At 45.4% G+C, this 22,975-nt stretch overlaps 1 protein-coding gene across 1 annotated transcript in view; it reads left to right on the forward strand.

Annotated features, from left to right (window-relative positions):
- The first annotated feature begins 1,636 nt into the window (after positions 1-1,636).
- The window catches only part of ARHGAP32 (Rho GTPase activating protein 32), an 86,936-nt gene continuing 65,597 nt past the window's right edge, over positions 1,637-22,975 (forward strand). The window contains exons 1-4 of the mRNA XM_065738569.1: positions 1,637-1,741; positions 12,750-12,841; positions 13,867-13,908; positions 14,273-14,357. Of these exons, the coding sequence (XP_065594641.1) occupies positions 1,637-1,741; positions 12,750-12,841; positions 13,867-13,908; positions 14,273-14,357 (324 nt within the window). The remainder of the gene's footprint in view (positions 1,742-12,749; positions 12,842-13,866; positions 13,909-14,272; positions 14,358-22,975) is intronic.

The raw sequence follows: 22,975 nt of genomic DNA on the forward strand, positions 1-22,975 counted from the left end.
ATGTGTGACTCCTTCAAACCTCGAAGGAAAGCTATCTGGTAGTACTCAGCATATCACACGCTCTGTAACGGCAGGGGAGATGGGATGTTACCTGTCCTGCACAGCACCTGTGTTTACCCACTGCTGGTGGCACCAATGGGTTTTGGTTCCTCATAGCAGTGCCACGATGAATGGCAGCTACCAAATTGGGTTTGAGAGCATGGAAATAGGCATTAGATGTTTCTTGATACAGATGTACGAGCTCTGACTTGAAATTCATAAACCTGACCTAGTAGAGAACTTGAAAGAATGGGTGTGAGAGAGAGCTGTGCCTTTTGTGAAATGTCCTGTAAACATTTGTTCCAGTACATTTGATTCTCAATTTACACCAAAGAAGGATTCAGTCATCTGAAGGGAGATTGCTTAATGACCTCTGTACAGGCAGAGCAGTGATTAGTGTAACGGTGTAGGCTGTTTGATGGGCACAGAGAGCTGCGGAGCAGCTGAGGAAGTGGCACTTCAAATAAAATGGTATTTCTGTCATTGTGGGTCATATTAAATTTGTAGTAAATTTTCAGTTTGCAAAATGTGTCAGTGGACAGCGAATATCTGTGTGTATAATGTTCCTAGCTTATCTTTAAGTGAAGCTGTCTGACGGCTTGGAAACGTCCTCCTCCCAGCAGTGTTGCTCCAGGGCTTTGTTTCATTTCTGCTCTGCTCTACCCTGGATAGTGACAGAGGACAGGAGGTGTCACACCACCCAGCTCCTTTCCTTCTGTCTTCAGGATAAATCATAGCTGGAAGCGGGCAGCCATCCTTACTGTAACATCCCTTTGGTCTCAGAGGCCACTTCCATGCTCTGATTGTTTACTAGCTGTGTGCAGCAATTAAAGGCCGAGTAAGTTCGTTACCACTTAAAAACATTGAATTGAGACTTGATATCGGTGATTCCTGGGGCTCATTTAGCTGTGGATTCTTCTGAGTGTGTGTACTTACCTAAAGGCAGGAGGCACGGTGTCCTTGGGCAGCCCTGTGGTGCTGGCAGCATTTCAGACGTGTGGGAAGTTTATTTGTCAAAAGGAAAGCATTGGCTTTGGTGGGAAACGCTATTAAGAAAACAGATTTCTGATGGGAAATCCAGGGGGAATTGGCATAAACCCGAGGAGTGTATGGTGAATTGATTTGTAATCCAAACTGATCATAAAGACGTGAATTTAGTCTTATTGTTTTCAAGTCGTAAAGCTGAGGAAGCATGCATTTTGATAAGCTGTTTGTTTTAATTGTGTATGCAGTGTTGATTATCAGATGGGTTGCTCTCTGTGAAAAAATGGTGATGTTCAAATAGAAGTCTGCCTGAATCTTGTGTGCTCGTGAAGCCTCAGTGGATGACCCTGGACCTTCCGTCGGCCTTTGGTGCTTCAGATCAGCACTGTCATGAGGTGTTTGAAAGGCAGCTTATCTGAAGAAGAGTTAACCTCAGTTTATTGTGGTAGATTTGAGTGCATCCCCTCTGAGCCGGGGCACTGGAGGGTGCCAGCTTTGCTCAGGGTGTCTGTCTGAGCCAACAGCAGTTCGTTAAAACGGACTGCAAGTTTTTCTGTGCTTTAAGACTTGTGAAGGTGACCAAGTATCAAACGTGTCTGTCCTCCTTTTCAGAATGATGAAGTCCTCTCTACATTCAAAAGATGACTTTGTGCCAGAGCTTCAGAGAAGCATCCATCCCCGAGAGAGGCCAGACTGGGAGGAGACCCTCAGCGCGATGGTAAAACTCCTTGCTGCATTTTTATTGCACGAGTTTTATTCAGGATACTCAGCGCTGCTGGCTCTTGTATTTTATATTATGCCTTGATTCTTCTTCCACGAACTTCAGGTCTGTAAATGGGTTGTGCAGTAGTTTCAGTGAGACCAAAATACTTCCCTTCCTCTGGCGCTTTGTCAAGGGGAGAGAGAAGGAGCACGCATAACGCTTTGCCCTATTAATACGTGCCCCAAAGCAGCTCTAGTAACCAATTAAAAGGTCCATAATGTCACAACGATTTTCAGTCTGCATTAACCTCGTTTTCAGCAAGACTTTGGAGCATGAAGGGAACTTCTTGTAAAAACATGCTCTTTGAAGCGTGCAGCCTTGTGGAGGAATATGGTTTTAGCAAAACACTGTTGAAGTCTACAGCAATGAAATGTTAGCCTGAAAGCTTGCCTGCCATCAGAGGGAAAGGAACTGCAGAAAAGCAAGCACGAAGGTGCTGCTCTCAATCATGACAGTACAAGTGGGCATTGGGCCACAGACTTCTGTATTACCCTGATTTGTTTCCTTTTCAAGCAAATGAGTGGATTACCCCTCTCTGCCTGCCCTTCCTCTTTTCCCAGCTCCTCTAATGTTTGTGGAATATGGACAGGGGAGAGTTACTTCATTTAGTTGCCAAATAAGGCAGTCTGATTAGGTGGCTTTGTGGATTTATCTTACCTCAAAGACGTTTGACCTCCCTTGCTTCAGTAAGGACTGTCCAGATGTCCTATCTGACTCGTTATTTTCATGTATTCTAAATTGCTTCATTAGCATACTAAGCAGGAGAGGAAATTGCATTCTGTGACAGACCTTGGACAGGGGGAAGTTCTGAATGTTCCCAGGTGGGATCTGTGCTGTTGGAGGGGCAGTCCATCTCCATGGCTGGAGTCACTGTGGTGAGAGACCAGTGACAGCTTTTCCTCTGCATCAGATGAAGTGGCAGTGGCAGGGTATCAGCCTGCAAAAGCCATATGTTCCTGTTCCTGACTCCCAGCAGCGCAGCAGCAGCGTGATGAGAGGTGGGCTGGGTTTAGCTGCACTGCAAAGGCAGTCAGAGCCATTTGATGGATGGGCTGAGGGTTGCAGAGATGTTCAGGTGCTGTATGGGAAATCCACGCTGAGCTGGATCTCTCTTAAGCTTGGTTAAGGAAAGGAAGGTCAGAGGCCTTAGTGGATGTACCTCCAACTTTTTTGGGGAGATGTGGGGGGAGAAACAGTTTTCATTGTTAGTTGGTGAACAATTTGTGTTTGTTCTTTTCCCTTTGGATTTGCAGTGCTGTTGATAAATATTAGAGTTGTTTCACTGCAGCACTGCTGTATGTGCCAGTGTCTCCATGACTGGGATTCTATGCAGACCTATGATGATGCTCTGTAGTACTTAGTACACCTTACTGACTGTTATTATTACCAGCAGCACATAATTTGAAGGTGTAAGTTGTGCTGTTGTGATTTTGTGTCAGCAGTGCCATGAAATGGGATTGTAACTCCACCTTGCTTGTCTGGAAGCATAGCAGCAGACATATTCCTTTAGGTTTTCTCAGTCTTTACCTGACAACGTGGGATTCCTAGTGCTCCCATGGAAGATCCAATTAGCAAGTTCTTGTCTAGAAGCATCGACCTTGTCACATATGCATTTGTGTGTTCTGTAGCAATACCTTCCTGAACGACCTTTAAAAGGAAGGATGCAGAGCACCCAGCCTTAACATTGTGCCCTACAGTGAGAGAGCATGCATTTCAACTTGCTTTACTTTCGCAGACTGGACAAGCCTTTCTGAGACACGGCTTAAGTGAACCAGTGCTGTTCATGAAGCTGTAGAAGAATCCAGCAAGACAGACAAAGCAAAGAAGGGAACCCAGTGGAACATGAATGTTCATCCCAATGGATTATTTAAGGTTTAAAGCACCATCAGTGTCCGGCTGGATCAGATGAAGTACCTTTTGGGTGAAATATTCATTATGTGTAGTTCAGAAAATGCATTATTCCCTCACTCTAAGGCAGGTATTTATTTAAACGATAAATAAGACAACCAAGTGTTTGTTTTAAAAGCATTATCAAACCCTCTGCACCACAGTGATAGCATTTTGTTTCAAATTCTATTTTCAGACCAAAAAATTTGAAACCAAGACAGAACTCTGGCCTTGCTTAGCATTTTGTACTGCTGGTGTTTTCCTGCTCTTGTTCTGCTCAACTCCATGCTTATCTGCTCTTAGTTTTGACTTCTAGCAGTTGTCACTTCCTAGGTGTGTTTCTTTATCTGCAGGTGTTTTTTTGCTTCTCTCTGCACTGGGCAGCAGATCTCAGCAGTGCTGCCTGTGTGAGAGCACTGCCTGCTCTGATCAGCATCACTCAGCCAGCAGAGCACAGAGCTCCTTAGCACCCCGCAGCCAGGACTCACACGGGTCACTGTTTGACACGGTGTTGTCTGTAACCTCAAGGTGTATCTCAGGAATACACTCCCTAATTCAGTCTCTACCTGTGACACAAGTTAGCTAGCATACCTCTCTTGTTATTTTAGCCACTTGAGTTTTTTTCTTCAAGAAAAGTCCGGTCTGAGATTTGCTGCACAGCAGCTCGGTATGGTGGAGCACAGGGCTAAGTGTAAAAGGTCTGAACCTGTACTTACAGTGACTTGGCTTTGTGCTTCTGGTGGCATTCGACCTCATGCATCGTTGAATACGTGGCAGATGGACATAAAAACCTCACTTGCCCACGTTTACTGTGTGGAGTGAATCAAATTTCCATTTTCAGCCTCTGCCTAATGGCCAGTCAGGAGGTGAGACTTACAGGATGCTTTCCTGCTGGGAATTAACACTGTCACTTTGTACTCTTTGCTTAACCACTGCATCTTCTGTATTTGTTTCTCTCCTGATTATTTTAATCATGACCCTTCCTTCCTTGCTCTCTTTGCTCTGTGTTCTTGGCAGACCCAGGTTTGGTCTTTTCCCAGAGTGTGCTACTTACAAGCTATGGGAGTTTCTCATAGTTGCATAATAAACTTAATTTCTGGTTAGTTGTCATTTAAGTTGCAGACAGGTCTTGTTGTTGCTTGTTGTTTCAGCCTTTGGGTGATGGAGGCTGTGAGGACTTGGAGAAGTTAGATGTAGCTGTTCTGTTTTCTGTTCTCCATTGCTTCCCATTGTAGACAGCTGGAGACCCAACTGGGTGCAAGACTTTGTCACTTGGAATGAGTATCACACTCTGCCAGGTGAGGAGCTGCTGAGATTAGCAGCAATGCAGAGAGCTTGGGAAACTCTGACATGACAGACAGGTCTGTGATGCTCACTCAGTTGTCTCTTGAACTTTGCCTCTGTACATGCTTTTGTACTTTGGGAAAGGTGATTTATGCATTCATGGTTAGGTGAGCATCCCCAAGTTGTCCTTTCCTTCCCTCCCCCTTTTATCTGCAATGTGTTTGGAAGTGCTTATTATTAATTTATGTAAGTGCTTTGTTTCCAAAGCTGCTTCTTAACAAGAAGTAAACTGAAGGACTTTCCGCATACATAGAGGTTGAATGTCCTGTTCTCTGAATTTTAGATAGGACAGAAACTGTTTTTAATATTTCCATCCTTGTTGGCTAATTGTGGGCACCTGAGTTTCTTTAGTGCTTTGTAGGATTCTTAATTTGTACTTTCAGCTGTAGTTCTTTGTGCCTTAGCAGAAGGGCAGATGGTTTTCTCTGGGAGATCTGGTCGCTTTGATACTCTGTAATCCTGAGCCAGATGAGAACTGGACTGACCAAGATGCAGCGCTGGATGGACAGACTTCATAGGAATTAGATCGTAACACAGCTCCTTGACCAGTCCTCAAGGACTGCTCTATTTTGTAGCAGACTCCAATTTATTCTCCATTTTTAGAATTCAGTAATATTATCTGCACCATTTTCTCATGTCTCAGCCCCCAGGTCCCGCTGCACTGCTGGGTAACCTTCACACATGCCCTTTTTCTGCTCCAGTTCAAAAGAAGCAGTTGATGATACTGACTTTCTTTGTAAAATACTTGCAAGCTCTAGGGACGAAAAGCCGTGTTTGAGCCGAGCAGTGATGCAGCATATGGATTTTCTAACATCTCTCTGAGCTGGTTATGTTACCGTAAAGGAAAGGAGCATCTTTTCCTTGTAAGGACCTGCAGAGTGCTCTGTTTCTATTGCTAGAAGTAAAGTTGTGAAAGGAAGCCTTTAAATAAGATTTCTCACACAAACCTACAAAACAGCTGTCCTCATTAACTGCAGCTTAAATTGATATTTTTACTTAATTTTGCCTTTACCTTATGTTACTGACATCTGACTTGCTCTCAGCACCTTGCTGTGGGTGCAGGCTTGCTGTGCTATGAAGCTCTGCTCGCAGCCTCCCCCTGCAGCAGCCCTCACACACACTCTGTCCTCGTTTGTCAGAATTTTGTTGGGGAATCAGAATTAAAAGGAGTGGAATGAATGGAAAACTCTTGATTCAAGTGCTCCTTTCAAATGGTGCTGCCACGGAGAGATAGCACCTGGAGCTGTGCGAAGCCAGCAGGCAGACCTGTGCTGGAGATAAGGTGAATGTACTGACTCCAAAACTAAAATAGGATTTCCTTTATACATTCATATATATATGACATGTGTTTCTGAACAGAGTGGCTTTATCTGCAGTGTCTGTCGCTTCTTCCAGCCCCTAAAGCTGTGGTGGGTTTATTTCCTGTGAGATTTGTTTCCACGTTGCCCTGAGCAGAGTGCTGATCATCCTTCCAGCTGGGCTCATCCTGCACAGTGTCTGCAGGGGTTTCTTCAGGAGGATGCACAAACTCTGCAGCTCTGTGCCAGTGGTGTGTCCTGTTCTGACCTGCGTGGCACGAGCCAGAGCTCACTGTCACCTTGCTTGTGACAGCAGGAGTGCTTGTGTCAGCTTTGCTGTCTGTGGCTGCCCTGCTGAAGGGCTCTGGAGCAGTGCAGGGTCCCTGGCCCTGCTGTGCTGGGCAGCACTGGAGCACAGCAACCGTGCCAACCCTTTTGTTCCCATGGGCTGAGGTTTATGGGTACTGATGGTATAAATTGCACGTTACAAATAGATTCCCCACATTTCATTATAAGGGTTTTCAAAATGAGTGTATCATATAGCAGTGGTGTCTTTTATGCCATTAGTCCTGGCTCTTCTGTAAGCTGAGCCTGGGCTGCTTTTACATGCATAAATATGAATTCCCATTAACTCCCCTGACTCCTGATCTGTTGGGGTTAGCTGTCAGGCTGCTGGTGTTCCTGCCTTCCCAGTGTTTCTTCCACTGCAGTGGGAAAACTCTTTGGTTTCTAATCCGATTTGTACCTGTAACACAATGCAGTGCAGCGTTGTTGTTTATATGGCCAGGGGACACATGAGTGGCATTTGCTGGGTTCAGCCTGAATTATTCTCTCAAGTTTTTTGTGCCATGAGCAATTTCATCCTGGCACAGTGACCCAAAGCCTCGCAGGTCCTTCGTGACTGAGCCACGATGAGGACCCCCTCCTCCCTCTGTGAAACAACAGGCTGCAGAAATGGTGCATCAAACAGGGTGAGGGGTTTTTGGGGTGAAATTTTTTGAGCCAACAAGGAGCTGGAATGAAAGTATTGTGCTCACTGGATGTTCTCTTTGCTCTGGTTTTCTTCTAGAATTTATTTTGTGAGCTGTACAGAAGAAGGACTCTAACCCTGGCTGCCTTTCCCACGCATATTGTATGTGGGATTTTTGTTCTTATAGTACATTCCTCAGCCAGAAACCATTCTGTGGGGCTGTGTGCTGTACGTGCAGCTCCCTGGGCTGAGCTCTTTGTGAATGGCAATGAGGCGCTCACTGCTGCTTCCCTATAGCCAGGGCAGACACAGCCTTAAAGCTCTCAGGTAGTTATCATGCTGATGCTGTCCTCGGTCACTAACCACTCGTTTTTGCTCTGTGCATCCGTTTTTTTGCCTCTGAAACAATTGGTAGCTGTGAAAGAAAACACAAACAGAGCAGTTTTGCTGGAAATAACTGTCATTCTTGGGGCGCATTTGATCCATCTGCGAGTCTATGCGTCCTTTTAGAACCCACTTAAGAAATCCCCTCTTGACATAAAATCTGCCAGCTTTACGAGGTGAGTTTTGTTCACAGTCACAATAGTACTTGCAGAGGAGGGTCAGACTGCTGCCAAGTTGCTTGCTCTGTGCCTTGGATTCCATTCACCAAATTAGCTGCTTTACATTTGAGCTGGGGGGCCTTGGTTCCTGTCCATGAGCTAGCAAACTTTGATTTGAGAAAGCAGGATGTGAATAGTTAAGAACTTGTGCTTTGTTCTGCTCGGGCTGATCCTTTAAACTATGGTAAATGGATGCAGTGGACGAATGCCTGTAACAGTAGAGCTCAGGAATGAGAGGTTTCCCTTCGTTTGCCAGCTCATGGCAATGCTTAAAAGTTTTCTCTTTTTTTTTTCCCTTTGGTGGGGAGGAGTTGGGAGCAGAAAAAGTGCATCCTGTGTGGTCTTCTGAAGGAGAATAATTCCCTGCTAAGCACATGGTAAGGGCTGGCTAGAGCAATTCAGCACTGACAGCAAAAGTGGAAAATGGAATTAGAAGTCCTGCACTCAAAAAATGGTACACATCAAAGTATCTTCTTTATTGAATACAGATTTCTCAGGCACAGGATTAAGAATGTGCACAGCCAGGATTCAGTTTCCCTATTGGAAACACCACTCATTTTCTCATTGGCTTTCCTCTATTGTGTTTCTCATTTACCTGTAGACCTGAAAGGTCCTGCTCACTGCTAGGTGAGCAGACAAGTGATGGTGTTAACTAATGAGCCCAGCTCGTGCCTCTCAGTGCCTGGGGTGGCTGCAGTGCCTGCTCCCCCAGCAGGAACATCCCTCCTGATGCCTCACTCATTTCTGAGTAAGGGGTGTATGGCAGCTTCTGCAGAAAGGGGATAGGATAGGGACTCTTGGCCACAGAGCAGACTGCCCTTGGTTTCCAGCTTTGCCCAGGCTCTGGGTGTGCATTAGATGTGCCAGTGCTGCACTCTGCTGCTCAGCCCCTGAATAGCACGGGTGCTCATTAAACTCGGTGGAGTTGGGAGTTTCTTCAGTAAAACTGCAGGTGTTTTTGTTCACGGTGAGAACTGCCAGACTTGGGCACACAAACCTGACTGCACATTTGCTTTAAATGTGTCCGGGTAGCTCAGGCCGTTCTGAAAGCGGCAGTGGCTGACTGAGGTACGGGGCGCGTTTTCGGGAGGTTTCTGTCTCTCGGGAGCCGAGTGGGAGCGGCCAGACCTAGGCTGTTCTCGCGAGAGCTGAACGAGGCGTGGGCGTTGCCGGGGTTTCCGCGCCCTCGCCCACAGCGCTCAGCTGAATAGGGCTCAGGGAGGGCAGCGAAGTGTCACTGTCCGCTGTTTGTGTGTGTTTATTTGATATATATATATTTATTATTATAATTTATTTATTTTTAAGTTATTACAATTCATGTCTATATATATAATCATTATAAACTATTATTTATTTATTTATTTGCTTTCAATTTTCATTTATTTGTTTTTATTCTTTTTTTGTGCCATAGTCTCTACTAGACAGAGGGCTTGCCTTAAAAAGGCTGTGGTGACCCAGACAGGAGGTCTGCCTAGAAGCGTGGCTACACAGGTCTCTGGTTGCAAGGAGTGCCAGAGCCTGCTGCTGCTGGATGAGGGTGCTAAGCAGTCCTCCTGTGCGAGGTGTGAGCAGGTGGAAGATCTGCTTAACATGGTGGTTGAACTGAAAGAGGAGGTTGAGAGACTGAGGGCCGTCAGGGACTGTGAGCGGGAGATTGACTGGTGGAGCAGCTCCCTCGAGCGCCAGAGAGAAAGGTGCCGGGGAGGGGAGATCCCCCGCAGTTGGTGGTGGACTCCCTGACCTGTCCCTGTAGGCCAGAAGGGGGATATCTGAGGGATGGGGAGGGCTGGCAGAGAGTCCCTGCTCGGTACCGTGGGCAATCTCCCCCTCTGCCTCCCCAGTGTCCCCAGATACCCCTAAGCAATAGATTTGCAGCGTTGGATGTTGAAGAGGTGATAAGGGGTGAAGTGCAGGAAGGTTCCCGCAGGAGGTCACCAATGGCAAGGCAGTCAACTCCGTGCATTGAGACTGCTACTACTAAGAAAGAAAGGAAGGTGATCGTAGTGGGTGGCTCCCTTCTAAAGGGAACTGAGGGCCCCATTTGCAGACCAGACCCAAACCACAGAGAAGTGTGCTATCTCCCTGGGGCCCGGATCAGGGACATTGCTAGAAGACTCCCGGATTTGATACGCCCCACCGACTACTACCCGTTACTTGTAGTTCAGGCAGACTGCAATTAAATATCTCAGAGATCTCAACACTGCTCACACCTTTCAGTGATACCCACCTGCTTCGCAAAGCTGACTCCCCACAGTCAGGGATGTGGTAGAGCTGTGGGACAGAGCTGTGCTGGGGACCATCCTGGCTCGGGGCACTGCAGTGATGCTGGGAAGCCTCCAAGCAAAGGCAGCAGCCTGAGGATCCTCCCAAAGCCAGCAGGCTGCGTTCTGGTTCAAGGCCTAATTTGTTTACCAAGTTTGGGTTCCAAAGCAGATTGATTGGTGCGGCAGTGACATTAAGCTGTGAAAATCAGACTAAACAATTTGCATGAACAGATTTGCTCTGCAATTACTGAGCTTCCACAGAACAGGGATGCACAGAATGAGTGAGAAGCCAAGCTATGATGTTAGCTAGCTAATTTTCAGGTGTAAATAATTCAGCACTTTCAAAATGATTTTTAATATGAAATTGCTGTGACAAAAAGCACAGATGATAACAAATCTCATCGTGGAGTGTTTTGAGAGAAAGGTGATCTGGGGTAAGGTCCTTCATGCCAGGTTTGGGATCCCAGCAGGTAATGTTAAAGGTGAATAAGAGTGGTGTTCTGTAGCTGGCTTCCCGTGGTATGAGTGGAAAGTAATTGCATTTCAGTACAGAGGAGTGGAGCTTAAAAATTTGCAGTAGATTTTTCTTCATTATCTCATCCCCGTTCTTTTCCTGGTGTTTCTGCCTCATACTAAAGCCCTTGGCTTACATGGGATCACTGTCCTGCCCATTTTCCTCAGCTGTGAGCCTTCTGAGAGATTATGTTCAGCTGCACAGCCCGGAGGGCTCAAATCTAATTGGAAAAGCCCCCAGGTTAATTAGTGCATTGCATCTCATTGTAGTCCCTGTTAGCGGTGCATGCTGCTGGAAATGGGGAGGCAACCATCAAGGCTGGACACAGCTTGGCTGGGGAGGAGAGGACAGCAGAGCCTGGAGCAGAGATGCTGCCATGTACATCTCCTGGAGGTGTGAGTTTTGCCTACGCTGCTCTGAGTCAGCTGCTGGAAGGCTGTGCCCACTGCTGCCGAGGGCCCACGTGGTTCTGCAGGATTTGTTTCACCATTTTCATATCCCCACACCTTCTGGAAAAGAAAATTAGTTTTCTTCCTGCAAAAAATGTCTGTTCTTTAGAAAATTAAGGCAAGCACATCCGGCTTTGCTTAAAAGCAGCTTACAGGAACGGTGTGTTTATCATTGTAATTAGTTATTTTCTTATGTAAAGGATGCGTAAGATTTATTAAATCGATGATCCTCTTAATGCTGACATTCACCATGAGTTTCCCAAGTGTCCTGCTAGATACTGAAGTAATTGTGTGTGTTGGAGCTGTCGGTCAGCCCAGGAGAGGTTTCTTCAGGACTGTGCCCTTGTCTTCTCTCAGTGAGTGGGTGCACACTGTGTGCAGTTGTGGGCAGGTTGCAGGGCAGTGCTGATGGACCACACTGCCTGGTGGCTGCTGCTGGGGACCTGAGCCTGCTTGTGGCAGCTGTGAGAGCAGCCCTGGGAGAGAGGGGGACAGGGGAAGATTCTCCGTTGTCCCTTTTGTCATGGGGTTGTAATGTCAGACTGAAGCTTTGGGGGCCAGCACCAAGCTGTGCCATGCCCGACACTGCTGTGCTCTTGACTGCTGTCAGACTGATTGCTGCTGTTCAGGGAGCTTTGGCTGGACCTGTGCAGAAGCACTTCTGCTAATCTGCTGCTTTGGAGAGCTCTGCCAGCTCCCATCGTTAGAAAATGAATTTTTGCAATACTTATTCATTCTGGGCCTCCAAAAGAGGGAATCCTAAAGTGACTCTCTTCATCTTGCTTGAGCATTCATTATTTTGGGCATTATTCATGTTTTACAACTTGCTTTGTAAAGCAGAGAGAACAGCTTTCTGTGCTCCATCCTCTGCTCATTCTGCTGGGCTCATTGCATCAGTAAAGAGCCACTATCGAGGAGCTCTGTGAAGTCTGTCCTGTTTCAATCCCTGTTCCCATGATGAGTGCCACCCCGTGGTCTCAGGAGCTCAGGGCTGCTCCAGCAGCAGCGTGTGGTGCTCAGTGCTTCCCCAGGGATGGTGCTACAACTGCAGGAGGAGAGGGTACAAAAGTGGGACGAAGCAAATGGAAAAGGAGAGTGTGGAGCTCTGGTCCCGCTAAGCTAAACAGATGTTAGTGATTAAGGAAATGCTCAGAGGTTCATGGACTTACAGCAATAGCTTCAGGTATCTTTGTTGAAAGCTCACCTCTTATGGGCAGCACTGTTGTTAACGTGGTTTTCTGCTGCATGAACTATCCAGCTCCTTCCAGGGCCTGTGCCTGAATGCTGCATGGGTGTTTGGAAGGGCTTAATGACAGCTCTGAGTGGGGAGTTTGGGAGTGTTGGTTGGGCTCCTACCTCTGAAAATCTCTGTTTAGAAACCAGGAGAAGTAATGAATAAAATATTGGATCTCAGAGTTATCAGTAAAGGTCCTACTGAACAGTGTAGGAAGAGATAATCACGTGCTAAGTCCTAACCTTAGGTTCAGTTTTCCTTTTACCCCTCCAAAGGCAGAAGTACAGCTTTTACCACCAAGAGATGTGTTTGTACACGTAGAACAACACACGCTTTGCAAGCAGCAGTCCACAATGCTTTAAGTTCCTGACTTACCTTTCCTTTGCTTGTTTGTTTTGCAGGCACGAGGTGCAGATATCCCTGACATAACAGGGGAGTTGCCACTCCGGACCTGTGGCAGCACAGCAAGTATGAAAGTGAAGAATGTGAAAAAGTAAGAGTGGTGTTCTTTGATTTTCCTCTCTGCTTGGCTTGTTGTGACATCCTGGCTTTGAGCTCTTGTGCTGGAATATGTCTAGGGCACTCAGCAACAGTTTGTTTTAATGCCTTCACCAGAGCAACCAAAATCCATACAAAACAAAGAGCGAGCGTAGTGTGGAAGTGGGGACATCAGAGGTTTCCTTCGGTCCCTTCCCTGCTTCCTGCCCTGTAAGCAAAGCCTGTCTGTCTTCAACCTTGCTGGTACTGTATTTTCAAACTGTGATTCCTCTCTGAAATGGATTAATTCAAATATATGTATATATACAGACACGTATGTGTGTGTTTTTATGTATTTGTGTATATATGTGTTTGCATATATGTGTTAGGATGGCATATATATTTTTTCATTTCATGTTTAGCTCTCTCACTTTTTTATGCATTCTGCCTTGTGCCTCTTCCCTGGATGGGTTTTGCACAATTTTTCTTTGTCAGTGTTTGGTTGTTTTCTCTGATTTCCCTTTTCTTTCCCCGTGAGCCTCCTTTGCTCTCTCTTTCACTCTCTCCCAGATGATGTAAACCCACTTATTATGTTTGTAGCTAAGGTTTCAAACCCCTAACCTGTAAAGAGGCTCAAAAGTAATCAATATTACTTGACTTGTCTTTGCTAAGGATGCTGACTTGAGGACCAGAGCTCCCCAGTATTGATTGCTCTGTGCATTCAGATTACCTCTCCATAGTGCTCTGAAGCTGTGAGGGAAATGGCTCTTTGTTCTAGTGCTGAGCAGCCAGATGCTGTATCTCACTTCCCACTTATATTCCCGTGGGAAGAGAGAGCTAGATAATGACAATCTCATTGGCTCACCACCAGAGTTATCTATAGGAGTCTATAATAGCTTCAGCAGAAGCCAGAGCATCCTGCAGAGCCAGAGGATCTCCCCGTCAGCCATCACTATAGCTGGAGTCACTTGGGAATAATTATGCCTCACTTTTGAATTCTAAAAAAGCAGAGGATAAATAGCATTTGTTCTGCACCCTCAGATACATCAACCCGGGACTGATGGGCTGTGATGCCTTTCACAGGTAACGTTCTACTTTCCTATGTGTCTTGTGTAAGGCTGTTTATTTGCACTGCAAAAATGCATTTGTTCAGGCAGAGCTGCTTGTCCCTGCACTGTTCCTTAAAGATGTGGGCCGTGGTGTCGATGAAATGCCACGTGGTTTTTAAGGACGCCGTGATAAAAGCCATTTTGCAATTCAGTTTTCCTTTCTCACTCAATTCCTCTCTCCACTGTTTTGGTGCATCACATCTGCAGACCCCTCTGTTCCCTCGGCTTTAGGGTGGAAGCTCTTCTTTTGTATGAGTAACTGCATTTTATAACAGTACTTGATGCTGAGCACAGCTCCAGCGATCTGCATCTTATGGTGTGCTTTTGGTGTGCCTCAGGTTATCCTTTACAAAGGGCCATTTCCCGAAGATGGCTGAATGTGCACACTTCCATTATGAAAACGTGGACTTTGGCAACATACAGGTGAGTTTTGGATTTCTTTTCTGTGTTAGTTTGGTTACCAGCTGAGCTGGTGGTGGGGGCAGCTCCTCTGAGGTTGGTTTAGTAATGGGAAGTTAGAGCAATCTGGTCTCTTTGTTTGGAATGGCTCTGTGCACGAGGTCAGGATCTGTCCCCAGCTGTGTGGCTGCCCCTCTGAGGCTGCATTTGACTGCAGCCATGGTTTTAAGTCTCCATCATTCATTCGTGAGCTGCCTGCACTAAGTTCATGCATATTTTCAGTTCGTGTGCATATCTTTAATCAGTTGTGTGCATATATTTATGTAAATACAACGCATTAATTCCAATTTACCCATTCTCTTAATGTTATTCAGCTCTGCATTGTGCACTGCAGCAGCTGTGTCATCAGAATACAGGGAGCTGCTAGTCGGTCTGAGTTGCGTTTCTAAAGTGGGCAGGCTTTATTCCTTCGTGGCCCATCCATCAGAAATATAGGCAGATGCATTTTTCATTGAGCAGTTCCTTGGAGGGCTGAGAACCAAAAGTCATCGCCGTTTCCTCATAAATAGGGCACATCATGTTCTGCGTGTTCAGAAGCAGGAATGCCTCCAGCATCTGCCAGCTCTGTAGCCAAAAAGAGGTTACAACCTTTCAATTTGTAAAACATTTTCTCTAATATGGTGAATTATTTACAGCCTTCCGTGTTCCTGTACTTGACGGTTTTGCAAACAGAGTTATACAGCTTTTTTTTCCCCCCATCTCTGTAAAATTCCTGCTGGGGAGGTGTGCTCTGGAGCTTGGATCCCATGCAGGATGGCTGCTCACACCGAGTGGTGCACACACACAAAGTAGTGGGCTTAGGAAGAGCAAAGAGCTCCCGTTTTAACTCAGGTCTCTAGAGATGAGCTCAGTCTTCTGAAGCAAAGCTCTGCTCCTTCCTTTTCACTTTGTATGTTGCTGCATGCACAGCTTGTCGCGCTCGTGCTCTCTTTGTTGCCCCTCTCTGGCACAAGCAGAACCCCAACTGGAACCTGGGCAGCATGCTGGGGAGCAACTGGGGGGAGGGACAGTGCTGGTTGTTCAGCCCTCTCAGGTCCTGAGCTGTTTGCTGTGTGTCTGTGTGGTGGGGAGCAGTGGGCAATGGGCACAGTGCTAACAAGTGCTGTCTGGAGGTGTTTGGCTGCCTCTGAACAACCATCACAGCTACCTACACAGAGCCAAAGCCTTGCTCAGCCAAATACACACAGCTGTTTGTCAACCTGAGGCCAGATGTGCTCAAACACAGTGAATCAGGCCGTACACGCCAGCTCTGGACCTCTTCTTTCCTCTTTGTAAGCAAGATTTCTGATAGATTCCTGCCGTGTAATAACTTTGTAATGTGGATAAAAATATCTTAGGAGCAGAGCTTTGCTCCTGAGAAACGAAAGAATAAGGCATTACAGTATTGCCTTTGTAGGAGAAAAGCAGAATTAATGACAAAATAAATGAAAGCTATTAATACAACAGCAGTATTAGTTTACAGGCTTAAAAATAAGTCCGTATAGGACTCATGCATTTTAATCAAGTGGTTTTCATTGGTAGCTCCTTTGTGATAATGAAGTAGAGTAGAGAATAGCAGTAGGCTGCAGTGAATGTAAGTGACAGCTTGGCACCTAATAGCGAGTTACCAAGTTGCATCTGAGGGGGGGTGGTGGGTGTCAACTCCTTTCAAAATCTAATTGCTTCTAAAAATTTGCATAGCAGAAATGCAGTATTATCTGGCTGTGTCAGTCATTGTGTAATGCTATCTATTAACAGCCTGGCCAAGCTTCAGATTGTTTTGTAATGTTTATGTCACTTGTAATACGGTCTCATGCTGCAATTGGTATTAATATCTTGGCATTTCACCTCATGAGATCGTTTTAAATTAACTTTCTGAGGTGTATAGAAACAGATTTGTTCTCATCCCAGCACTGTGCTGACACTACTCGATACGTTTTGGGATGCTTTGCTCTTGGTAGACATTCTGGTTTTAACCTTATCTGTGTCTGGCCAGCAAGACGCGTGTTGCATGGGGAGGAAATTGTTGGTGTTCCAGGAGAAGGCTGTATTCATCACAAAGGCAGCTGCTGTCAGAGCTGCAGTTAAAGGATGGGTTTTACAGGAGGCATCAGTGCCACAAAGTCACTGGGATTTTCTTGAAATACGTTACATTTACTGCTGTGTTTGTTTGGTTTATTTCAAGCCTACATCGCTGATTTTTCAGTTGGATGATGGATACTTGGCCTTCTTGAACCTCGTTGGGCTCCCATGGGCACACTGCTCTGGGCATGGAGCTGTGCACCTCTCTGGATGCCACTATCCAGGCAGTTCCTTATCCACCCTTCAAATCCATTTCTGTGCCATTAATATAATCAGGCATTCCATAAATACCTTTACTTCCTGCCAAAAATGAAATGTTGTACTTGGAAAAATTCAGAAATTATCTTCACTTGAGGAAATTTTACTAATGGAATATGGAGAGGTGATGCACTCTGTACTTTCCAGATGATTTTATTTGCTCACTGAAGAAGAAATTGCTAGGGAGAGAAAGTGCTGCCGTGCACATTCCTGTTGCTTCAGCTGCCTTGCCTTTAGCACAGGTTTACTCCTCGGACAGCACTGTCTCTGTCTTGCTGTGGCTGTGTTTTTATGTAGCTGCCTTCTAAAAATAAAACCCTGTCAGAACAGGGCTGGATTACGGTGTCTGGAAGATCCTCTCCTCCTTATCTGTTAAGCCCTGGCATTGCAAGTGGTGGGAGCATGTTATCAGTGATAAAGGAAGCATTTGGACCAGAATCACTTCCTCTGTGTGGCATCAGCTGCCAGGAATGCTGCTGCAGCTCAGCAGGATGGTTTGCTGTCCGTGTGCCTCTGGCAGGATGCAGCCTTGCAGCCACAGTGACATGCTGCTTTTCTGTGCTCTCTGTGGTTTGTGTTTGCAATTGCACTGTCCTGTGGTGTCTGAAGAGTGAGAGGTACTGCAAAGAGCAGTTCAGTTCTGCTTGTGCTGTTTACCAGCAAAGCGTGTTGAGGAGGTGCTTAAGGGGGTTGTCATCTTACGGTGGTTTGTCTTTTTTTTTTGCTTTTATTAAATAATTCTTCAGTGAAGGTTAGTACACTTGCAAAGGTCTCTCTGTTATCTATATGCAACTTGTTTTCCTGTGATGGGTCACAAAAGGAAACAAAAATGGGAAAGCCTGCCCAGCTGCCCTTGCTCTGGAGCTACCTGGGGTTGGTTTAAGGTATTTCAGCACACGTGGGTCAGCTGCAACAACAGGAATGTGGGAGTTCACCCTACCTGTGCTTGGGAACCTGGCAGCACAGCTCTGATTTTCCATTGGTGCTGTTAACAAAGCCTGCTTGCTGCCTTTGGAGTGGGAGGGATTGTTCATTCCCTCAGCTCTTCTGTGGGCATGGTAATGTGCAGCATCTTGGCAGTCATGAGCAGCTGCAGGCTGTAATGTCTTCATTTATTCCACTCATTTGCTGAGGAAAAAAATATTTATTTTAGAAAATGAAACATTAAATAGCAATTCCCCTGCTCATCTCGTTCCTATTTAAAAGATGGAAACACGTAGTAAAAACCACAAGACCTGCCCTGAATTTTGCTCTGTTCTGATACTATGAAAGGTAATTTTGCTGAATGTTGCTTTGTATTTGCAAATATGTGAGTGGTTCTGACCTGTAAGCCCATACTGTGTACTACGTGGTGCCCCTTTTAGCCTGTCATCCATCTCTGGGTGCTGCTGTTCTCCCCCAGGCTGTCTGTTTGCCTTGTTCTGACACACTGCAGAGCAAGGCTTCCCATCCCTCTGGTCCATGTGGTTTCTCTCCTGTCACGTTCAAGGTGGCAGGGGGAGATGTTGCAAGGGCTCTACTGGAGGACGTGGGTATATAAAAACAACCATGTTCATAACGTATATAGAAACTGCTTCTATTAAGTTAACAATTCCAGCCACAACTCCCTGAATATTGGCACGGTCTCCAGCCAAGATCAACAGAGTTCTAAAATCTGGAGCCTCTACACAAAGCTTCTTGATGCCAGAAAAGTTAGGAAAACATTCAAGTAAGTTCACCTCGGTTTTTTGGATCCTTCTGCTTCCCAGTCCCGCATCCGACTTGCTGCTAACTCCTCAGGAAATCCTGCCCTGGAACAAGGTCACACCTGTGAAATTCTACCTTGTTTGGTCCTGTTCCAGCAAAACAGGGAGAAGTCCAGTGTGGATGTAAACATGGAAGGGTAACTTGATGTGATTTCTCTCTGCTGGACCTTGTTCCTGCTCTCAGCACGTGTAGCACTCTCTTGATGGTCATCACTTCCCTTGTTAGTGACTCATCCTTGATGGGTGGGATTCACATCCGTGGTCTGCACAAATGCAAATGGGTTTCTCCGTGTTAATTCAGTTGAAGGGCAGTTCGTAGTCTGCTTTTCTGTTCCCTTTGGCCTTTGGATCTTTTTGCAGGTTTACTTAGCACAGTTTGACTCTTCCCTGCATTGAACGCTGAAAGGACAGCAAACTTGTTTGTGGGTTTCCAGTCTTTATTGGTGGCTGTTTGATGGCATGAGTAAAATCTTGGAAGTGACTGTAATAAGTTCAGCTGTTAACTTTGGCATTGACCTCCTGCTGTTTGCCACCGTCATAAATCGTCCTTAGCAGCATGTCACAGGAAGGTGTAAAAATTGCTTTAATTAGTAACTGGAACGGAGCTGTGTTGGAAAATTTTTCTTCCCTGGGGTTTAATGGCCTGAAAAATACAGAAAGATTTATTATATATATAATTAAAATATATTAAAATTTAAAAAGAATCCATGTGCTCCAGAAGAGTAATTTCACCAGCGTTTCAGGGGTTGAGACAGGATTTGCTCTCTCTGTTTTTGTACACTGCTTCATTCTGGTATAACCTCACTCACTCAGGGATGCTTGGTGTGGTGAAAACCACAAAGATCAGGGAAGAGCTGTCTCTCAGTACTCAAGAAGCAGCATGTCACTGCACTGCTGTGTGGATGGTCTGTCCTGCAAAGAAGAAAATCTGGGGGGAAAGCACCTGAACCAACGGTACTTGCAGACTGCATGCGAAAATGTTTGCTGTTCGAGTGACAGCGTTTTGAAGCAGTGTGTGTACCGGAGAGGATGCTTCTAGCTCTGTAAGCTGAGACTCGAGGGTTCTGTTTGTTTTACTTGCGACAGAGACAGATTTGTGCAGAAGATTTCCTGTGAACCTAAACTTTCCCAGGGGTCTGAGTTCAGGCAGATTTTTCATTTCAAAGGGGTAAGCACACACACAGGCACACATTCTCACCCACACATACTATGATGATGTCTAGAAGGCATTTAAACGTGTTTGTAGACGTTGATGGTTCTGTTATTTTATCCCTTGCCTGGTGTGTCTGCGGCAGTGAAGGTTCTGTTCCCTCCTGGGCACCTCTGGTCTCCATTGGGGATCCCAAGATATTAATTACTCATTTCCTCTGACTGCTTATTTCAGACTATTGTGACAGCCAAACCTGTGCACTCAGGATGCTCTTCTCCTGGTAAAGCAGGATGAAGTTGAGCGCTACCACTGCACACTGTGTTGAAGCAGTTCAGTGGTGCCCTCGTTTGTTTGGATTGTTTTGTGGATGAGGGGTTGCTTTCTTGCATTCTTACTGATTTGTTTCTATGCTCTTTTTTGACTTCTTCATTAAATATATGAAGGAAGAAGCACGTGATGCTCGCGCCATTTCTCTAAGACTCACTCTATTACAGTGCAGCTTTTAAGATCTCTATTTAAAGTACCACAACAACTACCATATGAATTCAAGAACCACTAGTGAAAGCTACATGACCTCTATGGGATGTATTCTTAGGGTTTGAGACCTCTTGCTGCTGTCTGGAAGACCCAAACAAGTTAAATAGAAACCTCTTAGCAGTAGACCTTAAATTAAAAGCAGGTCTCGTATTGCTCGCTTCTTTTTTAATGAGATAAAGCTACATCCCTTCCTTACCTTATGGTGCTTTGTCCTCCTTTGCCTGCTGTGCTGCTGGGAGCTCTCTATGAGAAGTGAGATATTTTTAAGATTAATTGCCCATAATTACTATTCAGGCCCAGGGGGACCAAAAAATGATAGTAGCTTGTAATAGTAGCTGATTTTTGAAGCCTGCTAATTAGGAATTTACCTAATTACATCCCAAACTTTGCCTCCTTTGGCTGTGACCTCTTCAGAAGTTGGGTCAAGCACTGCTGGACTTGAACAGTACTTGAGCTTCAAAGTTCTTGTTTTGACTCTGACCTCAGTAACTTCGGAAAGCACTGATCTTCTAATTTCTTACATGGCACTCAGAGCCTTTGTGCAGTGGGCACGATGGCCAAGAGCTTCAGATGTGCCCAGTGCAACCAAGATGGGGCATGGAGCCATGCTACCATTCAGAAGGAAGAGTCAAGCACAGCCTTCCCAGCATTGCTTCCTTTTTTGGGTCTTACACAAAATCAGGTTTCTTATCTGTCTTTAAAAGTAGGTGTTAAAGGCACATGTGCTCATGAGTTTTATTCTCATGTACGTTACCCTGCAATGAAACCTGTGCTGCTTTGAGACCCTTACAGCTGCTGGGTCATTCCAAGCTATCAATTAATGAAGTTGCACTTTCTGAGGGTGCTCTGCTCTCTTACGTAATAAATGGTCTGCTTCATTTCCCCTCTGACAGTTTTTTGGGGGGCTGCTTTTCAGGGTCAGCTTATGTGACATTTTTATGTGATGTACTTCATGACTGCTTTGGTTTGGGCGCAGCATAAGATGCAGATGAAACAATTCCTATCAGCACTGACGTCTGAATTGTGTTAAAATAGGTGTTCCTTTTCTTGTTTTCTCTCTGCACTTTCCCCTGAGTTTGTTGTATATTAATGTTCTGAATCCATCTGTCATCTCTTTGGTTGCTTAAGAATAGCTGAGAAGTGAAGTTCTGAGCTGACTCTAACAGGAATTTCAGTGGTGCTGTCAGAGATTGTTAAACTTCTTTATTCTCTGACTGAAAGAAAGCCTTCAGTGAGGTCATCTCTGTTTGTGTGGGGTGTTCTGATTTAAAACCAAACCCAGATGAACTATGTTTGATTTTCAAGAGTCAAGTGTTGCTGTCCTCTCTCAGCCTGATTTAACTTCTCGTGCCCACCTAATGCCATAAAGATGAAGCATTTGGGTCATTCATCAGCTCTCTTTCAGACACTCCAGAAAGTAACATTTCAGTTTTGTTATGTCAGGCAAACCAGGGAGAGAGGAAAGATTTCCATTTTTAACAAAGAATTATCCACGTGCTGTTGTAACTCTTTGAGTATCCGATGGATGAATTTTTTATTTTCCCTTTCAAAATCACTTTGGCTGTGGATGATGTACTGTACTTTCTGCTTAGGTTGAGTGTGTGTTTGTCTTGCAAATTGCTATGGTCAAATTAAGTCTCAAACAACCACTACAAAACGAAGCCTACCTTCAACCCGTAGCTCTGTACTGAGTCTGTGTTATCATTAAAACACGTTCAGTGGTCAGTGTAGTCAGAGTAACATTTATATAAAACCAGGGGATGTAGGCATAGTAAACGCCAAAGGCACTGCGTTTCACACAGCCTGGTTTGTGGAGATGAGTGCTTGTTGATCTTTCCCACTTCTGGGGTCATGGGAGGAAATAAAGTAAGCTTCCCCTCGGCTTTTATCGCTTCCTCCTGCCAACGAAGGGGAGATTATTTTCCTTCATTTGCAGCTCCTCTTGTCAGCAAGAGGAGTTGGGATTTGGCCAGGTAATAAATAATGCTTTTCCTGGGGAAGGAGCTCTCAGATGTGGTTGTAGTAACACTGATTTCCCCCCTCACTGCTTTTCTGTCTCGAGCCTGGTCCTGCCGACTGGCTCAGAAAGATGTGGTTTGTGTGCATGTGATGTGCAGAACTGGTTGGCTTCTGCCTGCGGTCTGTTTCTGGAGCTTTTAGTGCCATTCTGATGGTGGCTTATTACCCACTGAACTCTGCCACGTTTATTCATCTTTTTGCATGAGGTTTTTAATGACCAGGCTCACAGTGGAGGAATGTGCTTGTGCAAACTGGGTTTATTTATTCACTGACTGCTGTATAAATGTGAAATAAGGGGTGTTAGCACAGCTCTTGATTTGGTCTCTGTGTTGAAAGCAGTGTGATCACCTCTGTTTGGGGAGGCTTGGAGATGAGAAATCACAGTATAAACCCATCTGCATTGTGAGCAAGGTGAAGAAATCTCTAGGAACTGTGGTGGTGAGGAAGGATCGATAATGGGACAAAGCAAACTGAGTTCCTCATGGCACAGTGCTCTCCCTCCCATCACAGTGGTGGTTTGGGGGCAGTTCTTTATCATTCTTTCTCCTCCCCTGGAACTCCTGAGGACATTTCAGGTGTATGAGATGTTCTTTTCAGTGCCTTTGGTTCTTATCAATGTGGGAAAAACCTTAATATTGGTTTAGTGAGGGAGAAAACAGAAAAAGTGAGTGAGCGAGGGCCTAATAGCCTGCAGTGACAGGGCCGTATCAATTTTCAGTTCTCTCAGAGGAATAGCATGCTTGTTTCCAGCAAATGGAAAAGGAGACTGAGTAAAACTGTCACTGACCTCCCACAGAACTTAATGGATTCTG

This window comes from Cyrtonyx montezumae, unplaced genomic scaffold (assembly GCF_038088225.1).
Source record: "Cyrtonyx montezumae isolate F1298 unplaced genomic scaffold, pur_monq_1.0 scaffold_22, whole genome shotgun sequence".
Taxonomy (NCBI): domain Eukaryota; kingdom Metazoa; phylum Chordata; class Aves; order Galliformes; family Odontophoridae; genus Cyrtonyx; species Cyrtonyx montezumae.